The sequence below is a fragment of the Tenrec ecaudatus genome, chromosome 16 (genome assembly GCF_050624435.1).
Source record: "Tenrec ecaudatus isolate mTenEca1 chromosome 16, mTenEca1.hap1, whole genome shotgun sequence".
NCBI classification, from domain to species: domain Eukaryota; kingdom Metazoa; phylum Chordata; class Mammalia; order Afrosoricida; family Tenrecidae; genus Tenrec; species Tenrec ecaudatus.
In genome coordinates, this window is record NC_134545.1 from 87331191 (window position 1) to 87353967 (window position 22777).

At 50.2% G+C, this 22777-nt stretch overlaps 1 protein-coding gene across 1 annotated transcript in view; it reads right to left on the minus strand.

The window, feature by feature from the left end:
* Positions 1-7983: 7983 nt before the first annotated feature.
* ARL3 (ARF like GTPase 3) overlaps positions 7984-22777 on the minus strand; it is a 44517-nt gene continuing 29723 nt past the window's right edge. Inside the window, exons 4-6 of the mRNA XM_075534163.1 lie at positions 20492-20542; positions 17309-17494; positions 7984-8270 (exon numbers count right to left, since the gene is read on the minus strand). Of these exons, the coding sequence (XP_075390278.1) occupies positions 8223-8270; positions 17309-17494; positions 20492-20542 (285 nt within the window). The 3' untranslated portion in view covers positions 7984-8222. The remainder of the gene's footprint in view (positions 8271-17308; positions 17495-20491; positions 20543-22777) is intronic.

The window sequence follows — 22777 nt, forward strand, 5'->3', positions numbered from 1 at the left end:
GAGACTTGTTTTTAAATGTAGAAAAGCTAAAGTGAACAAAACAAAGGATGACATAAACGCTGAAAAGGACACGTCCAAGGGCAGCTTGAGAAGGCACAGTAAAAGATTACAGTGAGGTGTGCACAGGCCAGGAGCTAGGAAACCAAGAGGAGACGGGCCTGCCATTCTCCCGCAGAAAGAAGGGAAGAAAACGTCAAGGGCCAAGTTGCAATATTGAAGTTGGCTAATCATCAAAAGAAGATTAGAAGGAATAAATGGATAAATGGGCACACATTTCAGAAGGTAGCATAGGACCAAGAGCCCCTGGAATTGAAAGACAAAGGCATTGGCAAAAAAAAAAACCAACCCAAGGCTCTAGGCATTGCCAGAATAGCCACTGGGATGTTACAATAGACAATGCAGTTCTGGAAGTGGTCATTCATCTCTGTCAAGCAGTTTGGAAGATAGCTACAAGGCCACATAACTGGAAGAGATTCATATTCATGCTCATGCCAAGGAAACAGGATTCGATGGGATGTGGAAATTAGCAAATCATATCCTTAATAAGACACACAAGTAAAGTGTTGCTGAAGATAATTTAAAAGTAGAAAAGGAACTACCAGACGTTCAAGCTGACTGCAGAAGGGGACGTGGCATGAGGGATGTCATTGTAGATGTCAAATGAATATTGGTTGAAAGCAGAACATACCAGAAAGATATTTACTGGTGCCTTATTGACCAGGAAAAGGCATTCAGCTGTGTATTGTGACAAAGTATGGAAAATATCGTGAAGAATGGGAATCCCAGAGCACTTCGTTATGTTTTCTCGGAACCTGCGCCTAGATCCACAGAACGAGGGGATACTGCAAGGTTTCGCTTCGGGAAAGGGGTGCATCAGGGGTGTAGGCTTTCACAATGCGGATCCAACCTGTAGGGTGAGAAAATAATCTGAGAAGCAGAACGAGGCTCATTCACACCCTGTGATGTGCAGATGGCACCGCCTTGCCGGCCGCGAGTGCAGAGACATGCAGAACTTAATGATGAAGCTCAGGCTGTCGAGGATTGCATTTCACTTGGACCTAATCAACGCCCATGGACGCAGTCATCAAGAAATCAAATGAAAAAAAAATCAAGTGCTGTGTAACATTGGGCAAATCTACCGTGAAAGGCCTTTAAAATGTTAAAAAAAAAGATAAAAAAGAAAGCAGTGCCTTTGAGGACAAAGGTGCCCCTGACTGAAGCCATGGTGTTTCCGGTCACCTCATTTGCATGCAAAAGTTGGACAGTGGATAAGGAAAACCAAAGAAGAAAAGAAGACATGATGCCTTTCAGTTTGGCGTGGGCAAAGAATTTTTAAAAATTGTTTTATTAGGGGCTCATACAACTCTTATCACAATCCATACATACATCAATTGTGTCAAGCACATTTGTACATTCATTGCCCTCATCATTCTCAAAACATTTGCTCTCCACCTAAGCCCCTGGCATCAGCTCCTCATTTTTTCCCTCCCTCTCTGGTCCCCCCTCCCTCATGAGCCCTTGATAATTTATAAATTATTGATTTGTCATATCTTGCACTGTCCGATGTCTCCCTTCACCCACTTTTCTGTTGTCTGTCCCCCAGGGAGGAGGTCACATGTAGATCCTTGTAATCGGTTCCCCCTTTCCAATCCACTCTACCTCCACCCTCCTGGTATCGCCACTCATACCACTGGTCCTGAAGGGATCATCCGTCCTAGATTCCCTGTGTTTCCAGTTCCTATCTGTACTAGTGTACATCCTCTGGTCTATCCAGATTTGTAAGGTAGAATGGGGATCATGATAGTGGGTGAGGAGGAAGCATTTAGGAACTAGAGGAAAGTTGTATGTTTCATCGTTGCTACATTGCACCCTGACTCCTCCCCAAGACCCTTCTCTAAGGGGATGTCCAGTGGCCTACAAATGGGCTTTGGGTCTCCACTCTGCACTCCATCCCTCATTCACAATGATATGATTTTTTTGTTCTGAAGAATCTTTTTAATATACCATGGACTCCTAGTAGCACAAACAAATCTGTCTTGAAAGTACGGTCAGACGTGAGGATGATGACCCCTGTCTCCTGGACTTGGTACCAGTCCCTAGAGAAGGACATGATGCTTGGAGAGTAGATCAATCAGTGGATTGACACAGTTGTGTGGGGAGATGAAATGACCTAGTATTTAGGAGTCTACCAACTATCCCTATCTTTTTGACTTCCACCAAATGATTGGGAGGGATCCTGGAAACAGGATGTAAGAGACACTAATAAGAAGGATTGGTCAGTTTTGCCATGCAGCTGGGTGTATCAGTGAATCATCTCAGAAGTAGGAAGGGTGAAACCCTGTGGCCATCGAGGAGGAGGACCCACCAGCGGAGATGCCTGTTTGAAACAGTGGAGGCAGCAGAGGCTGTAGCACGGAGCCCAGGAGGCTCAGCAGAGGTGGGGAACTAAGATCACCAGGCAGAGTGACAGGCTTCCCAGCAACCAGAACAAGGCAGAGGCCAGGAAATCACGTGGTTGAGAGGTTGCAGTGCAGAGAGACATGACTGCCAGTAGGACTGAGAAGTGTTTAGAACAAAAACCCCAAAACTGTACCCTTAATCTTTTTATAACCTCTTAACTTCCCCCTAAACCCCATAGCTGTATGGTCAGTGTGGTCTGTACCCATCACAACAAATGAGCGAACTCTGCCGCGAAGTAGACTGCTGTGGGAGGGATAGTTGGTCAAGAAGGATGGAGGGGGGAGGCCCACCTTTGTTCCTTGTGCCATCTTCTCAGGGTGCAACAATGTGCTCAGACAGCAAGGTTTGTGAGAATAATGCAGGGCCAGGCACGAATTTGTTCTCTTACAAGCAAATCACTGTGAGTTTGAAGCCACGGAGAGCACCGAACCACCACGCAACAATCTTTAGGGAAGCAGATCACCAGACCTTTCTTCCATGGTGCCACTGGGTGGGTTCTCAACCTTCCTCATGCCGTGACCCTTTCATACAGTTCCTCATGCGGTGGTGACCCCCCAACCATAAAATTATTTTCGTTCCTACTTCACCACTGTCATTTTGCTACTGTGATGAATCGGGCGACCCCTGTGAAAGGGTCATTCTACCCCCAAAGGGGTGGCGACCCACAGGTTGAGAACCATTGCTTTAGGTGCATCGTCAAGGGCAAACAGGACTTCTTTATAGAAAACTGACTCTCGCTCTCTGCCATCCGGTTGATCCCTCCTCATAGCGACCCTATGGAGGGAGTAGAACTGACAACCACGCTGGGTATCTTTCCGGGAATAGATGGCCTCATGTTTCTCCTGCAGAGTGGCTCGTGGGTTTGAACCGCTGATCTGGTGCTTAGCAGCTCAATGTGTTGCCTGCCACTCCACCAGAAGGACCTCCCTCTTTCATGTCCTGGGGGTCTGGCCCTGTGTAAAGGATGGTTCACAATCTATAGCTGTACCCTGGATTAATGAACCTATAGGGGCAGCAAGTAGAATAAGGGTTTCTGGGATGAGGGGTGGGGTAAGGTAAAGGTAAGGTAGTGGGTGGCGAGGGGGCGTCAAAGGGGCCAAGGTCAAGGAGACCAGGAAGGAAAAGAATGCTTGGAGACTGACTGTGGTCACAATTGCACAACGCTGCTAGATGTGACTGAATGATGCAGACGCTCCTAATTAATTAAAACTCCTAATTAATTAAAGAAACCCAACCAACACACACCACAGTCTATGGTTGTGCCACTGTGAGGACAGAAGACACCCACCAATACTTGGGAACAGGGAATCCCAGGGGGGAGTGCTGGCCAGCGAGGACCCTGGGGTGGAAGGGTGTGCTGGAGGGTGGGGAAGGAAGGCAGGGCGCTGAGACTGCCTGCTGGCAAAGGGCAGCTTGCATTCAGACCCAGCTATCAAGCCCCACCTGCACTCAAGTAGAGTCGTCCTGGGCAAATTCCTTAACTGACTCTGAAGTGGGACTAGTCATGCCCTGTGTGGGACGTAGAGTGCCTGTTATGAAAAAGGAATTTTTTAAAGGCCCCTGTGCCCCCGTGCTAACTGAAAAGGTCAATGGTTCGAGGCCACCAGCCACTCCACTCCACGGGAGACAAGAGGTTGGCAGCCTTCTCTGTCAGAGGCAGCCTTGGAAGCCCCCCCCCCTCCCCCCCCCCCCCCCGGGGCAGTTTGACCCTGTGCTGGAGGGGTGCACCGAATTGGAATGAGTAGGGGGCAACGGTGTTGGGTTTTGTTTGGGGTGATGGTGGTGGTTGTTGGGGCTCGTATGACATCCTTCTGGCAAAAGCACCTTAATAAAGGCTAACCTCAGCGAAGACAAAGGTATCGCAGGTCATCCCCGCTCCAGCAAAGAGCGCATTCCAGGCCGCCTGCATTTCAGCGGGGTTTTATTTGTCGGGGTTTTGACAGACGTCTAAATTATACATTGAGTTTTCCACATGACCAAACACCACGTCCCTTCCATTGATGATCATTTTCAAAAGGGACTATAAAAAAAGAAACCTTTTGGTGCATCCGACTGAACCTCGAAGCCACCTGGAGCGCAGAGCTAAAAATAAAAGGGACCGGCGCAGGTCCTGAGAAAAGGAAGGAAAGAGAAGTCGAAGCAGCCTCCGCCGGGAACCGAGGGACGGCGTCCTGGGGAGGGTGACATGGTGTCACTCACCAGGCCAGGCCGGATAAGGAGCAGCCCACAGTGAGGGTGGGGCACTGAGTGGCGCAAAAATAGCCGCCACTGCAGCGCAGAGGGGAATCGTGAAATTTGTCCAAAGCCAGGAGGGAGAGCAGTGGAGACGGGCAGAGCGAGCGCTCCCAGCTGCGGTGGGGGCTGCAGGCGCCCGTGACCCCGGCAGACGCTTCTAACCGCCGGCATAATCGCCGACTTTCAGCTGTGCACCGACACGTTCCCCGGCTCAGCCCACATCAATGACACCCTTGTTTCCATAGTAACCGAGGGAGCGCGGAGGGGAAAGGGTGTGCGGCAAGGGGCGCGGGGAATCCAGCCAAAAGGAGCTGCCCGGTCGGTCTGCCCTTTGGGAGGAGCCTGCCCCGAGCAGGGAGGGGAAGGGATCCAGTTATTCCCACTGTTGGTTTGAGCCCATCGTTGCTGGCTCTGGTCCCAGACCTGGCCTGCCCTCTGCCCCCCCTCCCCCTCCCTCCCCCACTTCCCGGCCCCCGCCCCATTCGGTCGCTGTGGTGCCGAGAGTGGAGTTTAATGGAGACTTGACTTTGACTTCTTGGGGGGTGCGAGGCAGGATGGAGAAAGGGATGTCCCCTTTGTAGCTTCAAATTCCAGTCTTTGGGTCTGGCCACAGGGGGTGAGGGTGGGACTGGGGAGCGGAAAGGGGGCTTTAAAAGCATTTTGTTGTTACAAATGGGAGCCTTCAAACTTGCCGTATTTCCCAGGCTTTCTCTCATCTCACCCCTGAGCCCCAGGAGGGCTTCCACAGGCCTCAAAGGGAAGACCAAAGCTTGTGACGTCCACAATGCCTTTGTGTCTCTCTAGCTGGAAAGCAAATCTGAACATGTCCAGGTGGTTAGCAGCCAGAGGAGGGCAAATGGCTCTGCCCACTAGCTGAGGCCTGGGGCGGGCTGTTGACAACAGCTCCCCAAGTTGGTGGTAAAAGAACAGAAAATCTTTGCCGGATGTTCACTGCCAGCGGTACGGTGCAGGGTTACCAAACTGCAGGCCTGCAAGCTGGCATGTCCCTGCTCAGACAGTCAGCGGCTCCTCTCCCCCCACCCACTGCGGGGGGGGGGCATAATTTGGAGGGATAAGCAATTTTCAAGGGAGAGAGCCACACACTTGAAACACTTGCCAATTTCAAGTGCTAGAGTCACACAGACTTAATGCATTGGGCAAGTCTACTGCCAAAGATCTCTCCAAAAGACGACAGCAGAGAGAGGTCACTTGGAGGACTAAGGTGTGCATGAGCCCAGCCATAGCATTTTCAGTCACCTTGAAAGTACGTGGAAGCTGGGCAGTGAGGGAGACCAGAGAAGAGGGATACCTTTGAATGATCGTGTTGAAAAATATTTCATGCACAGCGGAGAACTAAGAGAATGGACACATCTGTCTTGGAAGAAGTACAGCCAGAATGCTCCTTAGGCCTAAGCGAGGGTGGTGAGACCCGTCTCGTGTGCTGTGGACACGTTAACAGGAGCAACCAGTCTCTGGAGAAGGACATCACATCATGCTTGGTACAGTTAGTGGAAAAGGTCCACGGGGTCAGTGGAAAAGAAGAAGTGCCTCCACAAGATGGACTGACCGACAGTGGTTGCCAACAACGGGGCTCCAACAGCAAGGGTTATGAGTTTGTTTCTTCTCTTGTACAGGCTCGCTGTGAGTGGCAACTTCAGGGCACGGAGCATCAAGAGCCACGACGAGCCTGGTAGATTCCTCATCATTCCAATAAAGAGCCCTAGCAGTGGTTGTTCGTTGGGCTGCTAACTGCCAGGTCAGCAGTTTGAAACCACCAGCCATTCCTTGGGGAAAAGACGAGGCTCTCTACTCCCGTAAGGAGTTACTGTCTTGGAAACGCATAGGGGCAGTTCTGCCCTGTCCTGTAGGGTTGCTCTGAGTCTTCATCAACTCAGCTCCGGGAAGTCTGGAGTTTTGGATAATTTCGTAGGCCCCTGTTCACAGACAGAATCCTGGGTGAGCCAATGAAGCAATCCCAGGGCACCTACCAGGTCATCTCTAGCTTTGTGAATGACCTTCACCCCAGATCACCTTGGAAACTGGCCGTGCTCCTCTCACCTGCAGTTCTTGTCCAGAAAAGGCTGGGCACCGAGAGCTGGCCAGGAGAGGCCCACTGCTCTGCTCAAGTGCCTTGGTGGGCTCGAGGAAGTCCAGGACTCAGGATGAGATGGCAGTGGGCCTCCTGGGACCAGCCGGGCCTGGGAAGTTTCTTATTTGCCCTCTGAAATTCCCCGTGCTCAGACTTTAGGGCAGAGTTTAATTCCAGTGACGTTCCCTTAAGGCCCAGGAACGCATCTTGTTTGCACCATGAGGCAGGAGAAATCGATCATTCCTCTCTGACTGACTAACAGAGGGCCTTGGGGCTGAAGGGGAGCACAGGAGGCTTGGGGCTGGGCAGGTGGGCGGACTCTAGTTCCCTGGACACGACCCCTGGGCCGCACACACACCTGCTTCTTTCTAGCAGCAGGCCCTTTCCACCGGGATCGACCCATCCCACAAAGCTGCCAGCTCGGTGAAAATTGATCTCTTTTAAAAAATCGATCAGCCTGGCTTTTCTCTGAGGAGCAGGTTCATGGTGGCGCGGCATTTCTTTGTAAAATCTGATATCAGCAGCCTATTGTGATCAGTTCCACACAGGACTCTTTGAGCTTGAGAAATCCCTTCCATGGGACGACCTGGAGGAGGCAGCTAATCTCCTCGGCTGCTCCCCGCTCTGCTGAACTGGAGACAGCCTGTTCAAGGCGGCCTGGGCTCTCCGGGTGAGAGGGCTTTTTAAGGACCTTGTCATTTTTCTGGAATGGAACTCCCACCTCTCCTTACATTTCAGATGTCATTCCAGTCAAAAGTTCTAAGAATTGGCTTCCCTGGGTGGTGGGACTGGGTGGGCGCTGGGGCTGGTATATAGTTCTGCCGTGGCTTGTTTTCCAGAAAGGGTTCCCTCCCCTGTCCAAAGGGTGAGGGTTACACACACAGTCTTGCTACCTGCATGACACCATGGTTTAATCATCTGCCGCTCTCCCCTCCCCCACCACAGCCCCAAGCCTGCTCCCTCGGTGATGCTAAGAGGCACGGAGGCGAGGCCGCAGTGTGGTGGAAGGGACAGGTCAGTACACATATGAATTGGGCCCAGGCTGCCCCCTTCCTCTTTCTTCTCGCCACCCCCCCACTAAAACAGGAAAGAAGAAAAAAAGAGCCCATTGGAATTGTCTAAACTGGAATGCAATCTCTTGCTCATTTAAAAAGATCTCATTTTCTAATCATGTGCTGAGACATTTAATACTACTTCAATTATGCAGAGGAAATAATATAATTCCTTTATTTGAAAAATGATACTGAACCTCAGAGATCGATTAAACCTACTGCTGGAACAGGGATTCTCGCTTAAACTGCGCTGCTCTTCCTGTCAGGCAGCTGTGCTGCGCACAGATGGAGAAGCATTTGGTCAGAAAGCAGCAAATGAGTGGTTTTCAGGGCAGAATGCGGCTCCCGCAGCAGCTCCTGCACCTCCATCTCCATCCGTGTAGCTTTTACTTCTTCTTGGCGTTGACGTTTTTGCAGACCCAGTTCATGCCGTCCTTGGAGGGGAAGGGCAGAGAAAGGCAGTGTTAGTGATGGGGGGGGGGGTTGTCCAGGGGCCCCCTCTGGGACCACCAGGGAGCTGGCCTGCTGGAGGGGGTAGCTGGTGGGGAAGAGGGCCCAGTATCTGAACTTGAGATGGGACCTGGGGCGCTCCCTCTGAAAAAGCAAACACATCTGTCTGGACCAAGGCCCCTCGGAGGGAGGAGCGATCAGGAGAGAAGGCAGCAGTGTTGGCCGTTTCTAAAAGCTGACCTCTGCTAGGGCATTGCCCTCCATAAGCCGCCCTTCTGGTGCCCCAGTGGGTTTCCAGGGTGGCAGTGGACACTCGGGGTGAAATTAAATTTCTTTTTTGGAAAAACAACCCCACCAACAGCGTGTGTGTTACTGGATACACGCATTGCTGCCTCTCGGGCGGGCGTCACTCCAAGATCCCTCTCAGAGGGCCTGGCCTCTCAGGACTGGAAGCGTGACCAAGAAGAGGGACCCAGAGGGATCCGGGAGAAGGTGCACTTAAAGTCACAGTGACTTTGACAGTGTCCTCTCCTAGAGGGGACAGAGGTAAAAAATAAACACAACAAACCCTCACACAATGCCTACAGCCACCTGGCAGGTGGCATGCATTCTCCAGCTGCCAGGCCTGTCCTCTGCCTTGACCTTCTTTTCAACCCCCTTCAGAGCCACACCTGAACACTGGCCCTGCCCCCTGAGCACCCCCCATCCTGACCTTCCAGGGGTGCAGAGAGGCCTCAGAACAAAACCAGAGCCCTGCCCTCCTATCTGTAGCACATGCACGAGCATGTCAGAGAGAGAGAGAGAGGAGAGAGAGAGGAGAGAGAGAGAGACCCTGGTCCATGCCTGCTGAGCCCCACATTCCCGGTGACCAGGGAGCAAGCTGCTGAACCAGAACAGCTGAGACAGCTTAAAGTAATAACTATCAGCTGACACCCCTGGCCCTCGGAACATTAATCCCAGAAACAATACATCACTGCAGAACCACCAGCAGGCCGCCGATCTCCTGGCTAATCTGACCGGAACCGGAATTTACAGGGGTGAGAAAACTGCCGCTTGCCATCAGCGCGCTTGGCCGGGAGAACCAGACAATCGGCCGGCTGTCCCCAGAGTGGACCCTGTGGCATTTGCCGAGATGAGGCTGCCTAAGGCTGAACGCCCAAAGGTGGCGAGCACCTGGTCACGGTGGGGGGCGGGGCTCGGCAGGCCAGGGCTCAGTACAATTGGGGCCACTGGAAGACCACCATTTGAGAAGGATTAATTCAGAGAGGAGTGTGGTTAATTTTAGTAGCTGATTGGTTTCCAGGGGAAAAAAATGATCACCTGCCAGGAGACAAAAAAATCCTACAAATAAAGAGCGGGATGTCTTAAGATAGCCAGGCTCCCTCAGCACTCAGGGCTGCCCCTCGTGACCAGCACAAGCCGAGCAAGGCGCACACTTCGAGCTTCTCCTTCTAGATGGATCAAAGGACGCGCTAGGCTGGCGGTTCTCAACCTGTGGGTGGTGACGCCTTATGGTCAAACGACGCTTCACAGGAGTCGCCCGATTCATAACAGTAGCAAAATGACAGTAATGAAGTAGCAACGAAAATAATTTTAATGGGGGGCAGGTGGGAGGGAGGGGCAAAATGAGGAGTTGATACCAAGGGCTCAAGTAGAAAGCAAATGTTTTCAGAATGATGGTGGCAACAAATATACAAATGTGTTTGACACGATGTATGGATTGCGATAAGAGTTGTATGAGGCCCCGATAAAATGATTTAAAAGACAAAAAATTAATAAATTTATGGCTGGGGCGTCACCACAACTGTATTAAAGGGTCGCGGCATTAGGAAGGTTGAGAACCACTGAGAAATATGAAGACCACCTCCTCTCCTCTTTCTCACATGTAACAGAACATGAACGCAGGCAGACAAGGGGACAACATTGACTCAGCTGCAGGCGACCACAGCTGAAGGTGGAGGGCGCTGGGAGGCTCGGTCCGGGTGTGCGTCCCCTTAGGGCGGCGGTGGCCTGCTGCGCAGCGAGCCTGTCTCTAGATGTCTGCGGGCCGGAGGAGGCCCTGCGAGTCCAGCCCCGAGCTGGCCCACAGAGGGCTCGCAGAGGTCAGCACCCAGCAGCCTGGCCTGTAGTGGCGGCAAGGATGCGGGGCGATGGGGGCCCCTCCTAGCTGAAGTTCTCAAGTGCCTAGGGGTTGCTGCGGGTGGGGGTGAGGAGGCAGGAAGGGCAAAGGTGCTGATAACCTCGTGGGATGGAAAGACGAAAATGTTGTTCCAGATCCCCGAGGGGAAGGGAAGGGTACGTGGCTGTATTCACAGAGCAACCACAGCACCTGGCCCACAGCAGACACTTAATCTCTGTCCAATTAATAGTAACAGCTAACATTGGAGGGCTTACTATGTGTCTCGGGCAGTTTTTAAACACTTTGCCCAAAGTCTCTGATCCTGCCAGCCACCTAGTGGAGTGGGTGCTGATGTTCCCCTTTCACAGGGGAGGGAGGGAAAACAGCTCGCCTAATAACCACAGGCCTCAAAGTGGCTGAGGTGGGCTGCGAACCTGGGTGTCCATCCTTTTTACTCATTTACCCTTTCTCGGCAGTAAAGGGGTGGGCAGCTGGGCTTGGCCCTGCCAGTGTTTTCTGCATTGTGACTTCCTGGGGAATGCAGGGCATGGGACGGGGTAGCCCTCCAGCCAAGGAGGCTCTTGTCAGCCACTCAGCCTCAAGATCCCTCCAGGGCCGTGCGTGACAGGCTGCCCTTGCAGCTGGCTGCAGGCTCCCAGCAGAGGCACTCCCTGCAGGGCCACGGCTCCCACTGGAAAGCCGAGCTCACAGACAGCAGCGTGGTGAGACGTGAAACTCTGTAGGCTCCATCCCACTCTAGCCTTATTTGGCAAGGCTTCGTGGGTTTTTTTCGGGTTGTTTCCAAACAGAAGGCCGAGAAAAGGTGATCTTCAACTTGAATTGGGTTACTTGCTCCAATTCCAGCAGAGGGAAGTTGAACACAGGTTTGTTTAACGGCTGAACTTGTATTGTTACAAACTGGTTTGGCGAATTGTCTGCATGCATTTTGACCTCCAGCTTGGGATTGGCCACCTTAGTTAGGAGGTGAGGACGTCCTTCCATCCAGACCACACCTTGCCCTGGCCAAGTGTGCTGAAACCGAATTTGGATTGATGAGCTTCCACTCAATAGTGGAGACTAGAGAGAGACCTCAGACCTCCAACCCTGAGCTTTATTTGGCCCCCTGGGGAGGAAATAAATCCTACCATGTCACCATCTCACCCCTTTCAAGATGGGAAGTCTTGGGGAAAATAGAAGGCTGTGTCGTGGGAAGCTACTGATGACAGCGCTCTACCTTCCCGATTGAAGGCCTGGTGCTGCTTTCATGGGAAGAGTGGTCTCTCACCGCACTGATCTTTTTAACTTGATCTCCTTCCAGGGCATCCATCACGGCTCTATGGTCGGAAGGAAGCAGCGACCGCCATGGTTGGGCGGGCCAGATTTCTAAAGCCACAAAGACTGCACAGTCATATCCTTAACTGCTTTAAGATGGCGAGGTGCTCAGATCCTCGCTGTGCAGGGCGGCCCATCCCATTGTGCCACTAGGCCCCCGGGGTCAAGGAACAGCTGGGTGCAGTGTCATAAACAATGGCGATGGCTCGCTAGTCATTTTTTTCCTGGGCGCTGCACCAGAGAGGGAAGCAAAACTGTGCATCCCAAACAGAACTGGCTTTTCTCGGTGTAATGAAATGTTTAAATCTGAAAAGTCAGCCCGAGGCCTGGTGATCGAGCGGATAAGCGGTTCCCTGCACACTCGGGGGACAATCACAAGTGGATGCGGGGCCTCGAGGGAAGTGGTAAATGTACTTGATCCTTTAAGGTAATGACATTCTGTGGGGATTTTGAGGGAAAAGTCCTGTAGGAAAGGAAAAAGAAATGAGGGTCGGTGAGTGAGTGCCGGGGGTCATCTGCAAGGCTGGTCTGAAGTCCAGCGCCCGGCTCAGGGATTGGCCTGTGCACGGTTCTTTCTAGGTCAGCAAGACCATCCTAGGCTGCCGCCACACTCCTGTGGTTGGGGGAGATGTGAACAGGGGAGGGGGAGAGGGAGGAGGAGACACAGGAGGGCTTGTGGGTAGCTCACCCGCTCTTGGGGTCAGCGGGTCTGTTAGGACTAGGCTAGAGGCCAGGCTAAAGCTGCTGATCTCAGCTTTGAAAGGAAACGTAAATCTTGTGTCGTTTTGATTACACACAGACACACACATGAAGCTTTCGACAGGTGTCTTAAAACACCCGAAACCACAACGGCAAAGAGGTGTGGTGTAGGGTTCACATTCGGGCCTGTGGTGGAAGAGGGACTGATTTCCCTGATGCTCTCAGGCTCCACACCAGAGGCTTTGTTCGCTATTATTTCCCAAGCCCCTGAGGGAGCAGAAAAAATGAGAATCCCTGGGCTACCCATTAGACACTAGGGCGGCCTAGCACCCCTGGCCGGCCACGAGAGCAGAGCGGGACTTCCTCCAGGTTGACAAGCGTCTTCGGCTATCCCTCGCAGACATTTTTCAGCTGCTCCTCTTTCTGCCTTCATCAACTTGACATAACTGGGTCTCTTCTGGTCACCCCTCTGGACTGTGGGCCTCTCCGCTGGACCCGTTCCCGAGATTGATGCTCTCCTTCTGCTTTGCGTGCCCTTACCTATTCTGTTCCTGTCAGTTTCTCATGAAAACCTGCTTTAATTATAAGCCGGGCCTGCTTCCTCGTCATCATCCATCAGGCAAAGGCACGCTTGTTCCGTACTCTCTGGAAGCCCTTGAAAGTCCATTTTTACACCCAGAACGGGGCTGTTGAACCATATATGGCGTTGTCTTTTCTTGCAAGACTTGCCCGGAGAACATCAAGGGGAACAAGACCTTGAACTCTGTCCCAGGAATCTCTCTCTCACTGCTGAGTCTACACTGACTCATAGTGACCCCCAGTGGGTTTGCTGAGGCTGTAGCGGTTTACGCTGCAGGGGTTCTCAACCTTCCTAACACCCGAGACCCTTGAGTGCAGTTCTGCACGTTGTGGGGATGCCCAAACAAATTATTTTTGTTCCTACTTCATAACTGTAATTTTGCTTCTGTTATGAATTGGGCGACCCCAGTGAAAGGGTCTTTCAACCCCCCAAGGGGGTCACGACCCAAAGGTTGAGAACCACTGGTGTATAGGAACAGAAAACTCTGTCTCTCTTGGAGCTGCTGGTGGTTTCAAACTGCCCAACATGAGGATCACAGCCCAAGTCATAACCACTAGACTACCAGGGCTCCTGTCTCAGGAACCAGCACCTCCATGATCTCAAATCAGAAATGAGATGCCTTCACGGCCAGCCCGCAGAGGGCAGAGCTCACCGGGGGCCTCTTCCCTTGGCTCCCCCGGGAACGGGTGCCTGCTCTAGACGTACGGCAGTTCTCTCACACACGTTGGATTGCATACACACTCACAACGTAGGCAGTCTTCAAACATTTGAAACGGAAATAGACATTCCAGGTCTTTTTGTTTTTTTAACCTTTGCACTACTTTTCCGCCAGGGTCTTTCACATGGGGGTATCAGATGTTACCCGATCCGATAGTGCTGGATCGATTTTTTGATAGATTTGCCCGATCCCGACCAACTTTGCAGGGGTGGTGGAGGGAGAGGAAAAGTTAAGAATTTAGGGGACTTTAGTATTGACTGCACAGTATCTACATCTGAAAGTGAACCCCAACTAGGTTTCGTGGACTATTTTCTAATGTAGTCTTTTAATTTTTTTAGGATCACTTTGAGCCTTAACGAATAAAAATCATTAAAGGCCTGCAGGTCAATGCAGCAGGCAAATTCCACTTCTGTGAGTTTTGAAAGTGAAAACCAAGAAGCTGGAGGTGGGGCAAGAGCTTAGGTCAATGCGTTCCCTGAGGGGGGCGTGGTGTGGAGGCGTGGTCGGGCGGTGTCTCCCAGCGCAGGAAAACTCCAGTGACCTTTCCCCAGCCCCCAAAGGTTACCTCTAAAGGGCAATCGACAGCCAGCTTCCCTTCTTAATTAACATTTTTATTAAATAACCCATTTCAAATAATGGTTAAATTCTCTAAATTTATATCATTCTATTAACCATAATTTAATCTCATTAACCTTGAAATCCCAGTCTTAACTACCCAATTCTATACACCATGGTACTATCCACTAAACTAATTAAATGACCTTCAAACTCTTTCTCCTCCATCTAAAGTCTTCTCTCTCTCTCTTGTTGCTACTGGCTGGCTCTCTGGAGATCATTTCCTGTGAGCTAGGTTCTGTATCTGAGAACTGTCATTGAAACCAAACCATCACGAACATTCTCCCTTGATTCTAATGGGTGGAAGATTCTAAGGCCTGCCTCTCCCTCTGGCCCCTACTGGCTCACTGCCCTTTGGGGCCTGCAGACCCTGTGACTTACAAAGCATGGGCTTCTAGGGCAGTTGCACAGCTAGGAATAGACTGCTCACTGCTCTCCGGGGTGAGGCGGGGGGCTTCCCCCCACCTCCGGCCTCTCAGAAGCAGTGCCCCTACTCTAAATACCCATTCTAGATGCTCTAGTCCTTTCTGACGTCCCTGAGGCAGAAAACGACAAGAGTCACTGTTAGTGCCAGCTTGGCCTTTTCTTCCTTTCAACACACTGGTCAAGTGACAAAAGACGGCAGGGCAGTCAGCTCCCACTTTCCTATGCGGCACACCCCACATGTGTGAGCGCATGTCCCCACCTGTATGCACTTCTATATAGCCTCACTCATACAGTCTCCCCAGACCCTATTTTCTGCATTTGGGTTCTGAAGCTTTTAGGGAAGCAAGGTCCTGGTGTGGAAATGGTTTGTAGGAACACAACCAAAGCTGCCGCCGCCGCTGCTGCTGCTGCTGCTGCTGTTACACACACACCCACACACCCACACCCACCCTCAAGTCCACTCTGACTCACAGCGACCCTACAGGGCAGACTAGAACTGCTCCCACAGGTTTCCGAGATGAGTCTTCGCAGTAGCAGATACCCCCGTCTCTCTCCCAGGTGAGTCCGAACCACTGACTTTGCTGTTAGTCCAGTGCTCAAACCACTGCGCAACCAGGGCTCTTCAAAAAATTTTTTTTGTTAAAGGCAAAAAAAATCATAGGCCTCACCAATACCATTGCATGCAAATCCAGAGGGAGTTACTATTACTTTATGAAAAATTTCCCCGCCCTAGAAGTCAGTTATAACTGGGAAACGTGAAATTAAAATGACCCGAGTATACTTATTCCAAAACATGCTGGGTTGCAGTATGCTTATTGTAAATTAAGCTGAAAAAGAATATGCAGAAGAGTCCACAGATCTAGAACCATCTAAGTGATTGCAGAAGAGTGGAACTACTTATGAGAGGCCGTTCCTTCAGGGGTGGGATTAGGGAAGAAAGGACATTTCACTTTAGATACATTTACAATTTAATGTTATATATTTTTGTATGATTAATCGTGGGAATACATTGATTTTATAATATGATTCTAAGAAGGAAGTTAGGGAATTGGGCTCAAAAAAGCCTCTCCCAAATGGAAACTTCACAGAGACCCACAAAGCTGATCAATCCACCCTGGGGATGTAGCTGAGGTCATTTCTGGCCAGTCAAGTGGCCCGCCACTCAAACACATGTATGGAGGGCTTTCCAAGGGTGCAGTACTCTTCTTGTGCCTACTGGTCTGCCTGCAGACTCAAAGACCAAGCCGACAAGCATGAGCTCGAGGGGACACACACACACACACACACACACCACAAACACCCCACACACACACACACATCCCAGCAGCCAACCTATTGGAACAACTGAGATAATTCAAGGAAATGATCATTTGCTTGAGGAAAGCCATCAGGCAGCTTTAAGACAAATCCATGTCAGATGTCTTAGGAGAATGGAAGAAAGAATGGAAAGAGGCTGCAGGACCATGGTTGGGCATCAAATCTCCGACTCTATCCCAAAACACCAGCTTCAGAGAAAGCAAACGGACCAGGCCATCATACACATGCCAGATGGCAAGGAGGGGAGAAGATACAATCTTTAGATCAGTGGTTCTCAACCTTTCTCATGCCACCACCCTTTAACACAGTTCCTCATGTTGTGGTGATCCCTCCAACCATAGAATTATTTTCATTACTACTTCATAACTGTAATTTTGTTACTCTTAGGAATCGGGCAACCCCCGTGAAAGGGTCATTCGACCCCCAAAGGGGTCGTGACCCACAGGTTGAGAACCGCTGCCTTAGATATTGCTGGTTTCCCACAAACTCCCAGAGCAGCACTGCCCAATGCCCACCGTGCTGTGACACACCCTGGGCAGGCCACCAGATGCTTAAAACCAAGTCTGTGGAACGTGCTTGGGGCTTCAGGATAAAGAAGTCGTCCTGGAGCGCTGACTCTGGAATGTCAACGGACTGGAGGCTGCTTGAAGCACTGGAGTTGAAAATGTTTATTACTCTTTGAGGATAGTCTCTTGGGTGTCTGGGATACAACCGGTTTCCGCCCTAAATTAGTATCAAATGAGAGGGAGTCTGCTACTCCGGAATACAGTTGTTTAGGACAGGCCTGGGCTTTCTGTCAGCAGAAGTCTCCCCCTGGGAAACCAACCTAAGGTAGCAGTTAACAGATACCAACCTACTGGCAACCAGTGCCACGGAAAAAAAGGAACACAGCAGGGCTAGGGTAACAAGTGGGTGTGCTGCCTCCGAGTGCAGTCAGCCATACTTTTAGGTACAGCACAAAGCCCCAACCCAACCAGGGAAGAATGGGCCTGCCAGGTCTCCTGTTCTGCCCTCCTGCCCCACAGGGAAGAGATCAGGTTGATTGTAAAGTAGAGTGAACCTCTGCCCTCCACATCCTGGGATGGTGCATCTGCCAATCAAAGGCTATTTGCTTCAGATCTTTTTTTCAAACTAGATGAGCCCAGCCAATCAGAATGACCACCCTGGGTGGCCGCTGTGTTGCTAGGTGATGGAGCCTCCCAGTGAGCTCACTAACCTGAACGCCCTCTCCCGTGAGAGCTGAGCAAGACTGGATCTGCCAGACTCGGTCCCGGATGGTGTGCAGGTTCAATCCTTCGGCAATTTCTGAGGCCGGGGCTGCCGTCAGCAAATCCTGCTTATTCGCAAAGATGAGCACGGGCACGCCACTCAGCTTGTCCTCCTCCAGCAGCTCGGCCAGTTCCTGGGGCGTTCGGGGGGAGAAGGAGGGAGGGGTGAAAATGGCTAGCTCCTAACCAGATAACCTCTGACTAGAAAAAACAAGCCTCACAGAGTTAAGCCAATCAACCAGCATCTTTCGAGGGGCAGTGGAAGACTCCCCTGGCAGAGGGCAGATTCCTGAGCCTGTCAGAGATGCTGACTATGCAAAGACGGGCATGGGGCCCAGGAGTGGGACTTTTTCGCAGATCCTGCTGTGGACGCATTAGTCATCCTTTGAAACCACTGTTGAAGGGAGAGGATGCAAGCAGTGCTCGGGAGTCAAAGCTTACTCGAGATAGGCCTCTATCAATCCCCTTCTCTCTCTAGATGGACAGGAGGCGTCCCTGCGTGGTGCAGATAGGTAAGTGTAACCAAAAGGCTGGCAGGGCACACTCGCTGCAGGTGCCTCCACTGTGAAAGGCCACCATCTCAAAACCCTTTGGAGAAGTCCTTCTGCACACAGGATGTCCTTCGACAGGAGTCAGGGCCGACTGGAAGACCACCGACAGCAACAAAGGTATGTGTGTGTGGGTGCATGCCCACGCCACCCTCTAAATTTAAACAGAAAATGACAATCGCCTCAGAGAAAAGCTTAAACAGCATTCCTAAACGTGGGGGCCTGAAGAATTTGGCAACAGCGCCAGGTTTCTGAATGCAAAATCACGCATCCCAGGTGGTTCCGGTGGGGCTGGCCCGGGTTGCCGTTTTATCAGATGCAAAGAGGCCCCGGGTGGAAGAAGTTTAAAAAGCCCTGCTTCCGAGCTCTGGTTCTGTTCTCATCTCTGAGGCAGGTACACGTGGCTCTACACGACACCTCATCCAATGCACACCCTAAAAAAACTGGACTGGACTACCTGTCAAGGTGTCTGATTTTTAGGTGATTGAGTTGGGGTCTAAATTATATGCTGAATTTGTATGCAGTGAGCTCAGGAAAAGGTGTTTATTTACCTAAGTGACAAGCCCCACTTTCTCCACATTAAACTCACCTTTTAGCTACTTAAAACACTGGCTCTCAAAGAGAACTGGATGGTTCACGAGGCAGGTGATTACATGCAACACCCTTCACCTCCAAGCTCATATTTAACATTGGCAGCGCAGTGAATGAATTACTGCCTCTCTTCTGGCCATACTCTTGGTAACTCCCACCAAACGACTGGGTGGGACTATGTAGAGTGGGTAGATTCCCTCTTTTCCGGAGGGTCTGGGTAGAAGAAGGTGGGTGAAGATCGTGATAGGATTATATGATTCAGTTGTGAACAACTGTTAACAGGGTTAGTTGTGGTTGTAAACATTTGGACAAAACAAGCCATCTCAGAGGCTAGGAGGAGGGCTTCTCACCACCGTCAAGAGAGAAGAGCCAGGATCAGTGCACATCTTTTGGACCCTGAGATCCCTGAATGCTGGACCTCCTGGATCCAAGAGACAGCTGTAACACCAGATATGGCAGCAGCAGAACCCAAAGCACAAGACATAGTGGTGGGCTCCTGGTCCACCGAGCAAGGAACATTGAGTGCCTTTGGGCAGGAGGCTCACCTGTGGAGTGGGTTGCCTCCAGACACTTAATTGGGGAAGTTAGGTTTGCTGACTCCCAGGGTCCCAAATTTAGTTGATCATTGGAACCACCTGAGGATCCTGGGCTCCTCCCCTTAGAGGTGCTTATTCATCAGGTTGCAAATAGAGGCCAGGGATCTGCAGTTTCATAAAACCCCAGGTGACTCTAACAATCAGCCAAGTTCGGAAACCCAGGGTTGACCCATGAAGCTAGAGCTGAGGTCTTCGGTGAACACTTGTGGCAAAGGGGAGTGTCCTATCAGCAGTCCTACAAAAGCTTTCTACCACCTGTCTGAGCCGGGCAGAGGCCAAGGGGCCACATGGCTGAAATGCAAAGGCCAGAGAGAGCAGTGCCTGTAGGTATGGCTGCGAAGACGCATTCCAGACCAACGGACTGTATCCTAAACCATAATCTGTTGAGTACCCTAATAATTCCCATGATTGTGAGTATTGCCTGGAAGTTGTGTGTGACCACTGCAGTGCACAGTGGAACCCAGGAGAGAAGTGGAGGGACTATGGGAGGGGTGGCTGCTGTCAGAATTGGGGAAGAAGATTGGAGGGAGGAGGCATGTCTGACCTCTGTTTCGCAGGGACTGCCCTTGCCTTGGACCAATGAGGTCAGGCACAGCCTCCATGTCATCTTTACATGAGCTGCTTCAGGACTCACCAGAGTATGGAAAGCAGATGGGCTGTCTCCAAGAGGCGGAGAGTTTCCAATCTGATAATTTCCAAAAGGCACACAGACATGAGAAGTGCTGTCTTTGGCAGGTCACTGGTGGCAGCAAGGACTCCGTGGCGAGAATTAAGTACGGTTCTCTGAAAAGGACTAGTCTACTTCTTGCTTCTTCTGTCAGGGCATACAGTCTGGGGAAATGGTCTATGCCCATGGCTTCTCTATTTCATAACTGCATATGCCAATCACACAGTGAAATCATGTTGACATGTATGCTGTATTTGGGTTCAAATTACACCTTCATCTCCTGGCTTGGAAAGATGAGCACCTTAGGCTGGTTTGCACATTTCTTCCCATCTCCTTTGAGTTTCTCAAAGTTACCCCTGGATTGGTTAAGTTGGCATTGTAAAGTGTTAGTAGAAATGACTAAACTAACTCATTCTGGGGGTTCAGTTCTAGGTGGCAGATGTGTGTGTGTGTCCTGAAAGATTTGAGGTCTGAAGAAAAGTTCCATTTGCTTAGATTTTAATAATTTAATTTGATTAGAATGTTTTAATTAAATAAAAAAATTTCAGAGACTTACTCCCAAGTACTTTTCCTTTAGACAGTTCAGACTCCTTGCCTGCTTGCCACACTGACTATCTTGTTTGAACTACAAAGGTTAAACAAAAAAATGCCACCCCACCACCACCGGTTACCAGACAGATTGATGAATACCCAGTTATTGGTGAAGTAGCTTGACAGAGAATTACTTACCTGGCCCGTCTCTTCGAATCTCTTTCTGTCTGCACTGTCAATTACGTAGATCTGTAAAGGAAAAGGAGGCGGTTACTTCAATGAGCAGCTAGGAAAAAAGGCAAGGCTACAGGGAAGCCAGGAAGCCCACATGGAAGTACACCAGCCTATGCGAGCATGAGGGAAGTGGTATCAGAAGTTCAAAAACAGCCAAATCTATATGAAGGGGCGTGGATGTAGTGGAGACCCAAAACCTACCTGTAAGATAATTGGGCAGCCCCTCTCCGAAGGGCCACATGGAATGGATGATAAATTCAGAGTGCAGTGTGGCGCTGATGAACTATAGAACTATCCTCTTGTTCCTACATATTTCTACCCCTTACTATTATGGTTTCTAGTTGTTTTATTTCATTAGTCATGTTAGGTTTGCATATGTTCATTTGCATAGTTACAACTCTGGGGCACACTCAAGTCAAGATAGATAGCCCTTCAGAAACAGTAGCAGGAGTAAAGGTTCCCTGAGGGTACGGGAAGAAAGAGGTGTGTGTGGTAGGGGAGGAGATGGGTTGCTGACAGTACTGCCAGTTTGCAGAAGGCTGTGGATGACAGTGAGAGTCCAAGATTCATTCGTGGGAACTACATAGGAAAAAAACCCTCCGTAAACTCCTTCTATCCACAATCGAGGGACGTGGGGAGAGGGGGTATGGGGTTACTAAACAGAGAGCACTGGCAAGATGCGGGTAGATCAAAGAAAGGCATGAATCTGACTTGAACAGTTAAAACTATGTCAGTTGATTCCCTCTCTGATGCATGCTGGACTTGATCTGGTTTTCAACATTTTTTGTATTTTCTGAGATAAAGCCCATTATTATTCTATTTTGTACACATGTAAACATGTTAAGTAACTTGCCCCAGGTTGTGCTGGTAAGTGACAAAACTGGGACTCAAACTGGGCATCCCTGACTGCAAGCCCCGTAGGTGCTCCTAACCATAGTACCGTAAAGCCAAACTAATGCCCTGAGTTGATGCACGGCGGCACACAGCAACTCAATAGAACAGAGGCCAATGGCTCCTTTTCTGTTTTCCTCCAGATTTTTATGGTAGCCTCTTCTAATTCCTGTAGAGCCACTGGTGAGTTTGACCCACTGACCTTGCGGTCAGCAACCCAATACTTGCTCCACAGCACCGCCAGGACTCCACGCTGCGACCCAATGGTCGGCATGCACTAATGTTCGGGGACACTTCTACTGCCTGGCTGTGGAAGGACCATCTGCAGCATGAACTTGAGGTTGCCTCCAGAGGCGGAAGCAGGAGACCACGTGCTCCTGCCCAGTCCTGCTTTTGCTGGCTGCCTTGAGGCGTCACCAGAAGTACGAGAAGTATTAAGGTTCACCTTAAAGTACAAACCCCAAGCTCTCTTCCCGGACTTGAATTTCACTTAGGACCTAAAATACACCCTACAGCAACAGAAAGGGAAGAAACCCACTGCCATTGAGTCAATTCCAGCTCCTAGTGGCCCAATATAGCAGTTCTGAGAATGAATCTCTACGGGAGCAAACAGCTTCACTTTTCTCCTGCAGAGCAGCTGGTGGGTTTGAATGATGGACCTTGTGGTCAGCAGCCCAACACTTACCCCACAGTGCCACAGAGCTCCTTAAAGGAAGTAAGACAAAAAAGAGAGGAGGAAAAAAAATCACTCAAGAGCATCAGGCATTTTAATTTCCTGTGGAAAATCCCTGATAGTCCTTCTCATATGAAAACTTAAAAGGAAAAATAGAGATGATGTCAGTCTGTTGCTTTTGCGTTTAACAACATATTACATGTTCCTCCAGTTGCTAATCTTAAAATAAAAAAAAAAGGTCAACTTTTCAAACTGTGAAGAATTCAAAATTATTTTTAAGTTAATTGTCTAATAGGGAAAATGCTTTTAAAAGATCAGTTAAAAACAAAACAAAAAGTAATTCTCAACTCTCACATTTACATACCTTAAATTGCATAAATTGATATGCTGCAATGCACATGGGCATTTCTGTATGCAAGCCAAAGTCTGTGCTACACGGAAAATCTGTTCTCCTCTACCACGAACCAGTTAGCATGCTTTTGCTTAATGTGCTCTCACTTAGAGTCACTAGAGCTATATCTTCAGGAGCCCTAGGGGTGGAGTGCGTTACAAGTTGGGCTGCTAACTGCAAGGTCAGCAGTTTGAAACCAACAGCTGCTCTTTGGGAGATAGATGAGGCTTCCTTTTCTATTCTCAAGAGTCTCAGAAACCCACAGGGCAGTACTCCCTTGTCCTATAGGGTTACT